The sequence below is a fragment of the Nyctereutes procyonoides genome, unplaced genomic scaffold, assembly GCF_905146905.1.
Source record: "Nyctereutes procyonoides isolate TBG_1078 unplaced genomic scaffold, NYPRO_anot_genome, whole genome shotgun sequence".
NCBI lineage: Eukaryota > Metazoa > Chordata > Mammalia > Carnivora > Canidae > Nyctereutes > Nyctereutes procyonoides.
This window is the reverse complement of record NW_026575030.1, coordinates 9,672,401-9,685,973: the sequence shown is the minus strand read 5'-3', so window position 1 is coordinate 9,685,973 and position 13,573 is coordinate 9,672,401. Positions and strand designations below refer to the sequence as shown.

The 13,573-nt window shown below is 54.8% G+C and overlaps 1 protein-coding gene across 4 annotated transcripts in view; it reads right to left on the bottom strand.

Annotated features, from left to right (window-relative positions):
• Nucleotides 1-784: 784 nt before the first annotated feature.
• The window catches only part of GLI2 (GLI family zinc finger 2), a 255,853-nt gene continuing 243,064 nt past the window's right edge, over nucleotides 785-13,573 (bottom strand). For all 4 annotated transcript variants that reach the window (XM_055316156.1, XM_055316158.1, XM_055316157.1 and 1 more), the window contains 4 exons: nucleotides 9,632-9,796; nucleotides 8,159-8,440; nucleotides 6,160-6,496; nucleotides 785-4,982 (listed from right to left, as the gene is read on the bottom strand). In XM_055316156.1, the coding sequence (XP_055172131.1) occupies nucleotides 2,617-4,982; nucleotides 6,160-6,496; nucleotides 8,159-8,440; nucleotides 9,632-9,796 (3,150 nt within the window). In that variant the 3' untranslated portion in view covers nucleotides 785-2,616. The remainder of the gene's footprint in view (nucleotides 4,983-6,159; nucleotides 6,497-8,158; nucleotides 8,441-9,631; nucleotides 9,797-13,573) is intronic.

Sequence of the window (13,573 nt, the reverse complement as noted above, 5' to 3'; positions counted from 1 at the left end):
GGACTCTTTGAGCCCGGTGCCAAGGCTTGTCTTGTGGAGAGGAGGGAGTTCAGGGGCTCAAAGTGACCGGCCCTACGGAAGGTGACTTCTACCCCCTCCAACCCAGTCTTGGGCCTTCCCCTCTGTTCTTCTGTCCCAGAAAACATCCTAGTCACCATATACTACCCACTGGCCCCCTGAGGTTCCTGTAGTGGCCCAATCATTGCTAACGGTTGACCCAGCTGGCTTGAGAGATCTGGGCCTTCCCTGTGTACCTGCCAGGGCCACCTCCTAGGGCTCAGAGTGCCAGCTCGTGGCCGCTCCTGGGGGGGCCCCTGTGTTCGGGCTGGCTGCTGGGTATCATGGGGCTCCACCTGCCTGCCCTTTCTCCTTTCGCCAGCACCAGAGCACAGGGGCCTATCATCTTCCCTGCCCCCAACCCTGACTCAAAAGTGCTCACCAAAATACCCATTAGAGAAGGAATCCTGACTTGAGGATTGCCCGGGAAGATACCGGGATCTGGTACACATGGTTTTTGGCAAACCAACTTAGATTTTCACATCAGCTCACTGGAAGAACAGCCCAATATGCACTGTAAATCGTCAATCCCTGCCCTCCCCTCACCCCCAGAGACAACAAGCAAGCAGCCAGTAAATGCCTTAGCATTCACCATTTCTTGGCGGAGGCGGGACAGTCAATTCTGACACTGTTGTGAAAAAATACAGCCTAGTTTCTGTTCAAATGCACCAAATTTACTGCCCAGGTTCTCATTAACTACTGTCAAGGAAGAAGCAGACAGACAAAATAAATTATGAAAAAATTACTTTTTTAATGTACAAAAAGACTTATTTACAAGTTGAGCGTGTCATCTCAATTCATAGCATGTAGAAAAAGCTAAATATTTTGGAGATATAAATTTGGCTGGCTGATTCACCTACGGTATTTTCAGGGATGATGCCTTCTGTACAGATTATACACAGGCTGGGAATGGCTAGAGAAATCCTAGCTCAGGGAGCGAATGATCACCGCCACAGAGCCCAGACCCTTGGAGGCATCCCAGGGCTGTTATCTGGCATTGGCTTTGTTGCTGGACCCTAACAAAGCATCTGGTGTTCTGGGATGCAGAGGGCCCGGGTAGGGCTGTGGCCTTGTCCCTGGTTGAGGCCAGGCTCATAGCGGTGAGGTTGGATTTGGCAAAGTCACCACAAATTCTACATGGGGAAGGTGTGGGGTGTGTGTGTGTGTGTGTGTGTGTGTGTGTGTGTGTGTGTGCTTGTGCGCACATGGTGGGGAGGAGGCATCAATTCACCCAACAGTACGTTCAGGAATGATGTCTTCTGATGCCAGTTCCGAACTGCATTTCCGGGTGGTGCTTGGTCACACAGAACAGGAAAATTCAGTTGATGGTCCCTCAGAGTCCCAAGAATCAACCCGGTCACCCTCCCACCCCCACCAAAGACACCATGCATGTCATTGTACTTTGCAAAATGAACAGGAGGACAGAGAGGAGGGCATCCCAGAGATCCCGGGACTGCATGTTGCGCCTTGGCACAGACGGCTGGGCTGCGGGTGAGCGGACAGCACAGCCTTGGGGGAGCCTGGGCAGAGGCTGCTGTCATGTCCTGGGCGTTTCCAGGGTAAAGTGGGTGGACAGTGCACTGGAGAAACAGGACTGGGTAAACATACGACTTCCTCTTCTTCTGGGAGATCTCCCGGGTGGCCTGAGGCTGGGCCCCTGGTGCTCTTCCCACTTTCTTGAGGCCCCATGCCAGGCTTTGGCTCACCTGGGTCCATCCCTGACCCCCAGCAGCTCCAGCAGCCCCGAGGTATTTAGAAGTAAGCGTTCTTTCCAGGAAGGGCTACATTCGACATGCACGAACACTGTAAACACGGTCTGGAGAGGCCAGGGCAGCTCTGGGCTTGCCCCCCGAGTACTACAATTTTCCTTTCCCTTTTCTGGCGACACTTCCATACTTTACTCATTCACATACACTTGGCCAGTCTGCCAGCTGCAGGCTCGGCTTTGTGGGGGTCGACATGCCGGCTCTACCAAAACCTGGAATCGGGATGTGCTTCCAAATCATCCAGGCAGAAATCTTTTTGCTTCCTCTGTGGCACGAGGATGTCAGAGGCTTCAAGAAGAAAGCTTCCTAGGAGAATTCTGGTGGGCTAGGGATTCTTTTACCTTGGAAGTATGGGAAGGAGAAGCCTATCCTCCTGGATTAGAATATCCAGTATGGCTTTCAGATTCAAACCCAAATGTGGGGTTCCCTCTACCCTCTTTCCTCGTGTACTTGGAAAGCCTCTGGCCAACGGAATCCCTCATTAGCCAAATGACAGAGGCGAAGAAGCCAGAACAATTTGGTCCTAGAAACACCGAAAACTGGGAAGCACTGTGCAAAGGAGTCTTTCGTTCCTACCTTGCCTTTCCCAGCGTTCCAAAAAATAACTCAAAAGAAGACCAGACAGGATGCACACAAACCTGCCCTTAAAGCATCTGTGGTCTGAACCAGCCATTAGCAAAATGCCCTCAGACCTTTAAATCCTTTTTTTGGAAAAAGACAACATTGGCAAAAACCCCCATGCTCTGGGAAATGAGGGCTCCTCCGAGTCCACTGGGCGCCAGGGGCCAGGGCCTTAGGTCATCATGTTCAGGAACTTGCTCTCCTCGGCCAGGCTGGTGAGCATGGAGCTCATGTCCCCAACGGCCATGTTGCTGATGCCCGTGGGGATGGAGGGCAGAGTCAGGGAGTTCCGGGGGGTGGTGAGGCAGGAGGAGTTCTGGGAGAGGCTGTGGAGGAGGCTGGGACTCAGGGCGCCTGAGAGCAAGCTCGAGTGATCGCCATCGTCCATGATGGCATCGAAATCAATCTGGGGAGCCTCCAGGAGCTGGGAGTCCACCGTGCTGGACACCTGGTTGACCCCCGGCGAGGGCAAGGGCTGGGGCTGGACGCTGTCTGGGCAGGCCTGTGGCTGCGGCGGCTGGGGCCGCATGACCTGGCAGCCCACGTGATTCTCCAGGCCTCCGTTCTGTTCGTACATGTGGATCTGGCCGTAGTAGTAGAGCATGCTGTGGTCCTGGGCCCCACCCGTGTCCTGTGGGGGTGGCTGAGGAGGCCGGGCCCCCACGTTGCCCATCGCTCCCTTGGGCACATCTACCATCTCCTGGTTGGCCGAGACAGCAGCCACGGCATGACCGGTGGCCCTGGCGTAGGCCAGCTGCAGCCCAGCGCGCACCCCGCGATGGCAGCCGGCAGGGCTGGGCTCAGCAGGTGGCCGGGGTTGCACGAGGCCAAAGCTTGACCCGGACACCCCCACGGTGCCCTGCTGGGGCTCCATGAAGCCAGGCTGCTGGGAAGGCAGAAGGCTGGGGCCCTGGCGGTAGCCCTCCTGGCTCATGGGGGTCGCCAGGTGATGGCTCTGCTGCGGGTAGCTCTGGGTGGAGTGAAGCGGTGGCATCCCGGCCAGGGTTGAACTGGTGATTCCGAGTTCCCTGCGGTTGCTGCCCAGCATGGTGGCTTCGGGAGCCACTTCCATTTGCTGGGGGTGCCCCAGGTGGACCGGCTTGGCGGCCACGTTGCTGCAGGATGGAGGGTACTGGTTCAGGGCCCCCCCCATGGTACTGGGGCTCGGCTGGGGGTGGTGGCCCTGGCCATAGTTGGTGTGGGGGCCGGAGGTGGCGGTCATACTGGGACACTGACCACCTGTCCCCGGCTGCCGCAGCTGCTGCATGTAATTTATCCTCTGCACGGAGGGGCCTCCCGCACAGGGCGCAAAGTGTGCCTGCGCGTTGTCCAGGGCCCCTGGGCTCAGGTGCAGACCTTGGGGACTGTAGCCCGGGTACTGGCCGAAGGCGGGCTTCTGCTGCACCACCGCCAGGTTGCCCTGTGGAAAGGCGGAAGGCTTCACCTGGCTGGCCAGGGTGTCCACGGTGCCCGAGCTCACCTCGTTCCACTGCACGGGCATGCTGCTCTTGTTGGGGCCCGCGGGGGGCCCGTAGCCCAGCTGGCAGCCGCCGAGCGCGGGGGCCGCGGGGCCCACGTTGGAGTCGGCGGGCCCCATCCTGCGCTGGCCGTGGAGCCCCGGGCTGGGCGGTCTCGGGTGCTCAGGGAAGCAGGAGCTCTCGGGGGCGCAGGCCTGGGGGGCGCCGCCGTCCAAGGCGCCGCCGGCGTGCGCCCTGATGTACTGCACCACGTCGTCGGGCAGCACCAGGTCGTCGTCGGGCAGCCCCAGGCCGACCTCGGGCGCCGCCGCCAGGGCCTCCAGGGCCACGTGCTCGCTGATGCCCGGCGGCCGCGGGGAGAAGGCGCGGCGCGCGGGGCTCACGTCGTGGGCGCTGTGGAAGCGCTGCACCCGCGCGCCCGCCAGCCCGTCGGGCCGCCTCACCGGGTCGCTGGCCCGCCGCGCGCCGCCCGGGGCCTCGTGCGGGAAGGCGGGCGCGGGCCCCGCGTGGCCGTGGGCCGGGCCGTCGCTGCCCCGCCGGGGCCCCAGCGCGCGCGGGCAGGGGCAGGGGCAGGGGCCGGGGCCGGGTGGCGCCGGGCGGGCGCGCAGGCCGGGCAGCGGGGTGGGGGGCGGCCCGCCCGTGGCAGCGGCGTACCTGGCCCGCAGGCTGTACTGCTGCGCGGGGGTGAGGCTGAGCGGCCCCGCGGCCCCGCCGCCCCCGCCCCCGCCGCCCCCGCTGCACTGGCTGGCCTCGCTGGAGCGCCGCGACGCGTCGGTGGAGATGGGGTCGTAGGAGTCGGCCGAGCTGGCGTTGTGCGCGCGCCCAGCGCCCAGGGGCGACGCCTCGCTGGAGCGGCGGCTGGAGAAGTAGGGGGAGATGCCGGAGGAGCGGCGGCTCACGGTGTAGGCTGAGCTGACGGTGCTGGTGGAGCTGTCGCGGCGCTCCTGCAGGTGGCTCAGCACGGTCACCTCGCCCGCGGGCAGCTCGCACAGCCGCGGGGTGGGCAGCAGCCCCGCCGGCCCGCCGCCCGCGCCGCCGCCCAGGTTCTCCAGGACGGAGCCTGCGGGAGAGGAGGGGGTCAGCGCGGGCGGGGCGGGGCGGGGCCCGCAGCGGGTGCGCCCAGCGGACAGGGGCGGTGGGGAACGGTGGCCCCGCGGGACGCAGGAGGCCTGGTTCCAACCTCAGCGGCCCCGAATCCTCTCTCTGTCGGATCCTCCGTTTCTCCGGCTCTAGAAAAATCGTGCCTCTCTCTAGGAGGACGTTATTGAGAGCAGGAGAGGAGGAGCCGGGAGGACCCTGGCCACAGCTTCCCTGCACCTCACCATCTGGACATGGCTGTGGCCAAGCCCGTTCCCCAGGTGCCTACAGGCAGCGCCCTGAGATGCACACCCATGGAAGGGAGGAAGGGCCCCAGGATGGGGGCGGGGAGAAGGACGTGGCCACGCAGGCTCAACGACAGCTGAGGTCACAGGGAGCTCTGGGGCTTGAACGGCCTTACACTTTTGCAGCCATTGGATGGGGGCCACCCTGGGAAGGGGTGACCTCGGGCAAGGCAGCTGTCTGTAACCCAGGCGATTTCTGCAGGAGGCTGAGAGTTGAAGGCCACTTGCCAGCAGTTCCCTCAACAGCTGTGGCGACAAATCCTCCCTTCGAGGGAGACCTGGGTGGTGCATCTCAGCATCCACCACACTGGCTGTCAGTCCCTGGAGGGCAGCGGGTGTGTCTGGTGCCCAGCTCACTGCCTGGCACAGGGTCAGCACTCAGGAAATGCTCCTGAGGACACGCTGCATCTCAAAGCCTGGCCAGCACCTCCTGAGGCTGTCTTCTGCATAAAGTCCTCTCCTTCCCCAGCTGATGTTCTTTCTCCCTCCTCTGCACAGCTCCACCCTGAGCTCTGTCCTTGCTCCCTGGCTCCTTCCCCAGTCCAGTGTGCAGCTCATGGGATTATACTGCTCTCCCCCCCTAGGGCCCAGAGCAGATGCCTGCTGAAGCTGAAAGAGCACTGGCTTTGGAGCCGCTCAGGCCAGGGCGGAGTCTCAGCTCTGCCATTGATCTGAGTGGCACACTTTCACCTCTCCGAGCCTCACTTTCCTTATCTGTGCAATAGGCTGGTAAGATCTATCCTATAGTCGGCATCCGGTGAGATGGCACCTGGTGCTTGATGGAGGTGAACCTAGTGGGTGCTGGCCGCAGGCCCTCTCCCGCCCTCCGCCCGCACACCCAGAGCCTCCGCTTACCACTTCCCGGGAGAGGAGGCAGCTTGGTGTTCCGGGTGTGTGGAGCTGGCCCGGCCCAGGAGCAGGAATCCTTGAGCGACTTGAGCTTCTCTTTCTTGAGCTGCTCGAACCGGTGCATGGCGGTCATATGTTTGCGCAGCTGCAGGCCACCAGCAGAGGGAGCGGCCAGGGCTGAGGTATCGGCCCCCGGGGGCGTGTCATCCAGAGCCGTCAGGTCTCCCAGGCTCCCGGGCCCTGTCCCCGGCATCTCCACGCCGCTGTCATTGTTGGGGGCACTGCCCAGGGGCGAGGGCTCACTGCTGCAGGACGACTGGGCCCCGGGGCTGGACTGACACAGCTACAGGGGATGTGGTGAGAAGGCGCAGACTCAGAGGGTGCGAGAATCCACCCGGCCCTGTGCCCATGCCCACACACATGCTGTGCCCTTGCACACCCAGGAAGGAGGCTGCCATGCAGAGGTGCTTCCAAGCATCACTGTCTGTAGAAGGTGGCCCAGCCACCTCATGTCTCTGAACCTCAGCTTCCCCAACTAGAAGATGGACCTGAACTGCTTCTGGGATGGGGTCAGTGGCTGGATGGAAAGCATCTGGTAGGCAGAGGGCACCCGGGAATGGACAGCCCCACATTACCCTGTCTCCTGCTCTTTGTTTCTCCCAGCCCACGTCTGGGCCAGAGCTCTGCATGCTGAGCTTTCAGTGTGTGGACACTTTGACGCTGTGCCCCACAGAGGCTGCAACAGGTGTGTGACATTGACATCAGTGGTGCAACTGATGGAGAACTCAGCGTTCTCCAACAACAGGGATGTGCCATATGATGGAACAAGGAGCAGTGGAGGCCTGCTGACCTGATGCCTTCTCAACAGGCCTAGGGTAGGTTGTGGGAAAGGGCAAGGAAGACCAGGGAGGATGGACCTGCTGGATGCAAGCCCTTGCCTGAATGGCCACCCCAAACCAGTCCTACCTCTGAGTCGATGTGGAGAGGGGCAGAGGATTCATGGCACCTGTGTACAATGCAGGCCTCCACAGAACCTGAGCTACCTCCACTGGGACCTGGGATCTGAGCCCGGCTGAGGTTCACTTCAGATATAGCACCTATGGGCTCATTCCTAGGTCACATGGCCCCAGATTCCAGACATTTCCCCCAGGAACTTACGGTGTTCCCTTCTGCCAGTGGCATAACCTGCATTTCTTACCATGACATTCAAGACCCTCTGTCAGCTGGCCCTTCCCCGCCTCTGTGGCCTGAACTCACATCTCCACTCAGCCCTGCCTTTGTGGAGGCTTGGTCCCCATAGTTTACTCCTATACCTGCCAGCTCGACTCCAGCTGCCAGCCTTTATCCATCCCAGGGGTTCTCCCTGCAGGGCCTGGCATCTACCTATCCAAACCCGCCTTACCAGGCTCCCGAGGGGTCTGGATTAACAGGTCAGTCTGCGCCCAGGCAGCAGCCATGGACACGCACCCCAGCCCGCCCTCATCACACCAGCCCTCATCACGCCAGCCCGCCCACACCCCAACCGGGCTTCTCTGCTCACCTCAGTACCGTCTATCCTTAGGGGAGGTACAGTCGAGAAAAAGAGGCAGAGACAAAGAACAGGTGGTTAGAACAAAAGGAGTGGAGGCCACAGGGGCAAGGACGCAGAGACAGGACAGAGGGGAGGGGACCATCCGTAGCTTGGGTGCTGGTTGCAAAGGCAGACCCCAGGAACCACCCACAGATGGACCACTTGGGGGCAGGCATCCCGGCTGCCTGTGGCCCTGCCCACCAGAATGGGAACTGGCATGAGACAAGTTTTCTATGAGAGGCCTGAGGCAGTGAAGGGAGGAAAGTCAAGCTGGAGAGAAGAGGATATCATTGTGCACTTAGAGGGGGGGGACCCCGGGGAGAACCCATGGCTGCAGTCGGGTCTCTGGACCTTCATGCTGCTGGACTCCATCTCCTGCGTGGGGGTGGGGGTGGAAGGCATGCACCAGGGCCTCCACTGCCCAGCTCTGCTTACCCCGGAGCTCTCGGTCTTGATGGCTTTGATGTGCAGGCAGTCCTCCACGGCCTGGCTGGTGCTGCTGGCCTCGGCACTCTCCTCAGAGCCCCGGCCGCCGGGCTCGGCACTGGCCTCATTGTCCCCATTCTCCTTGAGCAGGGGGGTTCGGAGGTGCACGTCGTTGCGCTGCTTCTTGGTGACGTGGGCATCTGGGCCGTGTACCGTTTTCACATGTTTCCGCAGAGAGCTGGGGTCCGTGTATCGCTTGGTGCAGCCTGGGATCTTGCAGATGTAGGGTTTCTGGAAAGAGAAGCAGGCCTGTGTGATGAGACTCTGAGTGGGAGCACTCCTCGTTCTCCTGAAGCCATGCCAGCCCCAGGCTTGCAGGAGCTTGGCCCCACCCATCTGATTTGCCCTCTTTTCATGCAGGTAAGCACCTGGCTGAGGAAGCCCTCATCACAGCTGGGGACACAGATCAGAGACTATGCAGGGGTGGGGACAGAGATGGTGCAATTGCAATGCCGCCTGCCCCGGGACCAGGGCACTGGGGTTTTTGTTATCAGTAGGAGTGTATTACTTTGTGATACCCGAGAGACAGCATTAAAACCCTGATCTCTCTGATGAGGAAAAACAGGTTCACAGAGGCAGAGAAACTGGTTCAGTGTCACTCAGGAATGGAATGAAAACCCAGTTTCTGAACCTCAGTCCGGAGCTCAGACATACACACACATGCACACATATTATGCCCCACATCTACATGTAGACAGACTCCTCCGAACCCCTTCACACACATTCACACGCACATGTCCATGCATATACATGGTCCACACACACACGCACATGTGTGCCATGCATAAACACCCACATGCACACACATCCTACAAACACGCATCCACACAGACCCACATAATACATACACACATACATCCACATCCACGTACCCACGCGCGTGCACACACACACACACACACACAGACACAGCTCTTTCCAAGGCCAGCGCTCTTGTCTGTAGAGACCCTAAGGAGTTTAGATTCCTTTGGGAATTCCTCTGATTTCTGACAAGCATTGGAAGAAATCCTTTTGGGATCCAAAATGTGTCTAGCTTTTAGAAATGTTCCTTCCTGAGTCTACCCGAGTAAATGCAGTTGAGTGGCTGCGCCTGGACAGGGAGGCAGGTGCAGCTAGACTTCTCTCCCTGGGCTGTCAGCCCTGCCAGGGGGCTCGGGCTACCTGGGGAGACAAAGGCCGCTCTGTGCCCTATCAGCGGTGGTGGTGGTGGGGTTGACAGCTACAGTGGTCAGACAGCATTAGCAGCTACAGCATGTCACTGCCAGCTGCCCAGGGTGGAGGGGCAGGGCCCTGCCCATGTGTGCTGAGTTCAGATTGCAGGTTGGGGATGGGGCGAGGGGTGTCAGACATCTAGCTACCCAATGGCTGCTAGATGTCTAGGGGCCCCGTGAGCATGCGCTGTGCACACCCTGGCTGGGGTACCTCGTTGGAGTGGGTGCGGTTCTGGTGCTTGGCACGGTCTGAGGCGTTGGAGAAGGCCTTGTTGCAACCCTCGTGCTCACACACATATGGCTTCTCCCCAGTGTGAGACCGCAGGTGTGTCTTCAGGTTTTCCAGGCGAGAGTAGGCCTTAGAGCAGCCCTCGAACTGGAAAGAGGGGAGTTCAGTCAGTGAGGGTGTCCCAGGCGCAACACAGGAAACCTGACCTCAGGGGCTGGCCCGCTGCCTCCATCCTCAGGCCCCTTGCCTGCTGCATTCTGCTGGTACACCCAGGAGCAGGTATTTTACTTTTAATTTTTTTAAAAATTTATTTATGACAGTCACAGAGAGAGAGAGAGAGAGGCAGAGACACAGGCAGAGGGAGAAGCAGGCTCCATGCACCGGGAGCTCGACGTGGGATTCGATCCCGGATCTCCAGGATCGCGCCCTGGGCCAAAGGCAGGCGCCAAACCGCTGCGCCACCCAGGGATCCCCAGGAGCATGTATTTTAAACAATAATATCCACCTTGCTTCCTAATTATAAAATGATATAGGACCACTCTAGAAAACTTGCAAAGGATGGCAAAGCGCAAAGAGAGAAACAAAAACCATTTGCTGGCTAGCTGCCTAACAACAGACACTGCCAACCTCCAAGTAGGTCTCTCTCTGAGAACTTTGTAGTTCATCCCCACATGTTTAAAAACCCAAACTGAGAACATATCACGTATTTAGTTACATATTCCATTTGTTAAAATCAACGGCACATGGTGAGCCTCTTCCCATATCATTAAAAATGCTTTGAAAATAAGATTTTTAACCGTTTCCAGTGCCACTCCCTGATTAGAATGTTTGTGTGGATTAAATGTGCCGAGAATAAAATCCAGAGGCACCCGGGTGGCTCAGTCAGGCGTCCAAATCTTGATCTCAGGGTTGTGAGTTCAAACCCCACATTGGGTTCCATGCTGGACATGGAGTCTACTTAAATAAATAAATAAAATAAAATATCCTCTGAATACTTGAGTGCGCTGGCCACCCTCACCATCACTTTGGGCATGCTGGTCCCCTTTCAGTACCTTGGCCCTACTAAGTTCTTCCTGGCATGGGACCTTTGCACACACTGTCCTCTCTGGCTAGAACCTTAACCTGGCCCTGACCTGACTCACTCCCTCTCAATCTCTTTGGTCATTTCCTCCAAGGGCATTGCTCTATATTCTTAAACATAAGACTACCCTTTTGCATGATGAGATGAGCACTGGGTGTTATATGCTGGCAAATAGAATTTAAAAAAAAAAAAAATATATATATATATATATATATATATATATATATATATATAAAGACTACCCATTTTTCTTCATATTTCCTACCACAATTTATAATTATCTTGGTCATTTTTTTGTTAACTGGTCTTCCCATAAGATACGGGCTCCAAGAAAGTAGGTACCTCCCTAGAGCTTGTTCATTTTTGTGTCCCTAGTATTATTTAGTATCTGATGAAAAAAAAAATTTGGCCCTCAAGAAATATTTTTGGAAAAGAAGAAAGGAAAGGGGGAACAAGCATGACAGAGAGGCAGAGAGAGAGGGAGGAAGGAAGGATGGATCATTGTAGGAGGTTCTGCACCTATTCCTAGGATTCTGCAACAGTATCTAATGTTCCTATGAAAATTGCCCTCAGAAAGACACGTAAACCCCAGTAGGAACTGGCATGCTCTTCACATGCTCCCCTTTATTGCTGACCAGTCTGACTGAGTATATTTGGTACACTGATCTGTTTCTACAACTCACAGCTCACACCACAGGGCTATGGTTTGCTACCACTCAGAATGTCACAAAAATAACTTGCTGCAAAGGACCCAGAAAAGCCAAAATAATCTTGCCAAAGGAGGACAAATTTGGATGACTGACATCTCCTAATTTCAAAATTTACTATAAAACTACAGTAATCAACACTGTGTGTGGTGCTACCATAAGGACAGACATAGAGATCAATGGACTAGAAATAAGAGTTTAGAAATAAACTCCTATTTCAGGGTCAGATGATTTTTGACAAGGGCATTAAGGCCATTCGATGGGGAGAGAACAGTCTCTTCAACAAATGGAATCAGGACAACTAGATAGCCACATGTAAAAAGAATGAAGCTGGACCCCTACCTCACACCATATACCAAAATGGAGTCAAAATGGACTTAAGACCTAAATGGTAGAGCTACCCTATAAAACTATGTGTGTGTGTGTGTGTGTGGGTGTATGTATATATCTATATACAAACACATATATATGTAAATATGACTACATAGCTTATAAACTATAAAACTTAAAGAAGAAAACATAGGGGTAAATCTTTGTGACCTGGGATTAGGCTATGGTTTCTTAGATATGATACCAAAAGTACAAGTAGTTAAAAAATTGGACCTCGTCAAAATTAAAAACTTTGGTGCCTCAAAGGAAATTATCAAGAAAATGAAAAGAAAACCCACAGAATGCAAGAAAATACTAGCAAGTCACATATCTGATAAGGGTTTAGAACTACTACAACTCAACAGTAAAGACAAATAACTCAATTTAAAAATGGGCAAAATATTTGAGTGGACATTTCTCCAAAGATGGTATACAAACAATCAATAAGTACATGAAAAGATGCTCAACACCATCAGTCATTAGGGAATCGCTAATCAAAACCAAAAGGAGATGCCACTTCACATTCCCTGAGATGGCTGCGATCAAAAGACAAGTTAGCAAGTGTTATCAAGGATGTGGAGAAATCAGAGCCTTCACATTATTGCTGGTGGGAATGTAAAATGGTGCAGTCTTTTTGGAAAGTTGTCTGGCTGGTCCCCAAAAAAGCTCAACACAGAGTTACCATATGGCCCAGCAATTCTACAATTCTACTCTAGGTACAAACACAAGAGAAAAGAAAACACAGGTCCACACAAAAACTTGTACAGTTAACGTTCACAGCAGTATTTTTCATAATAGCCAAAAAAATGAAGACACAGCAAACATCCATCGACTGATGAATGGGTAAAAATACTAGGATCTATCCATACAAAGGACTAGTGCTTAGCCATAAAAAGAAACGAAGTATTGAGACATGCTATGACATGGATGAACTTTGAAAACATGCTGAGTGAACCAAGCCAGACACAAACATTGACCATCGTGTGATTCCATTTTTATGAACCGTCTGGAACAGGGCAATTTATAGAGATGGAGAGGCAGATTAGTGGTTGCCAGGGAATAGAGGGAAAGAGGACAGGGAGTGACTGCAAGCACTCTGGGAGTTCTTTTTGGGGTGATGACAGTGTTCTGAAATTAGCTAGTGGTGATGGTTGCACAACATCATGAATATACTGAAAATCACTGATTTGTACATTTTTTAAAGGGTGAACTTTATGGCATATGAATTTTATCTTAATTAAAAAAAAAACTTTCCAACAAAGGTAGCCTCAAAATGGATTTAAGACCTAAATGGTAGAGCTACCCTATAAAACTATATATATATATATATATATATATATATATATATATACACACACACACACATATATATGTAAAAATAAATCCGGACATCACTAATTTTAAGACAGCCCGATTCCAGAGATATTAAAATGAGAGCAAAATGTCTATCTCAGAATTATAAAATAAGGTAATTCATGGAGAGTTCCCAGAGGCTTTGGCTGCAACCACGTGAGTGTATCACTGACAGTCCTTTTCAAAAGGGAGTTGTATATGTTAAGAAAAGGTCTTGCCAATCATAGTCACAAGTTCTGCTGACACCACAAGGGAACCTGTCTGAAAGGTCTTATTTTTGTGTTCACTTTAAAAAAAGAAATTCGAAGCACCTGGGTGGCTGTGTCTGCCTTTGGCTCAGGGTGTGATCCTGGGGTACTGGGATCGAGTTCCACATTAGGTTCCCCGCAAGCAGCCTGCTTCTCCCTCTGCCCA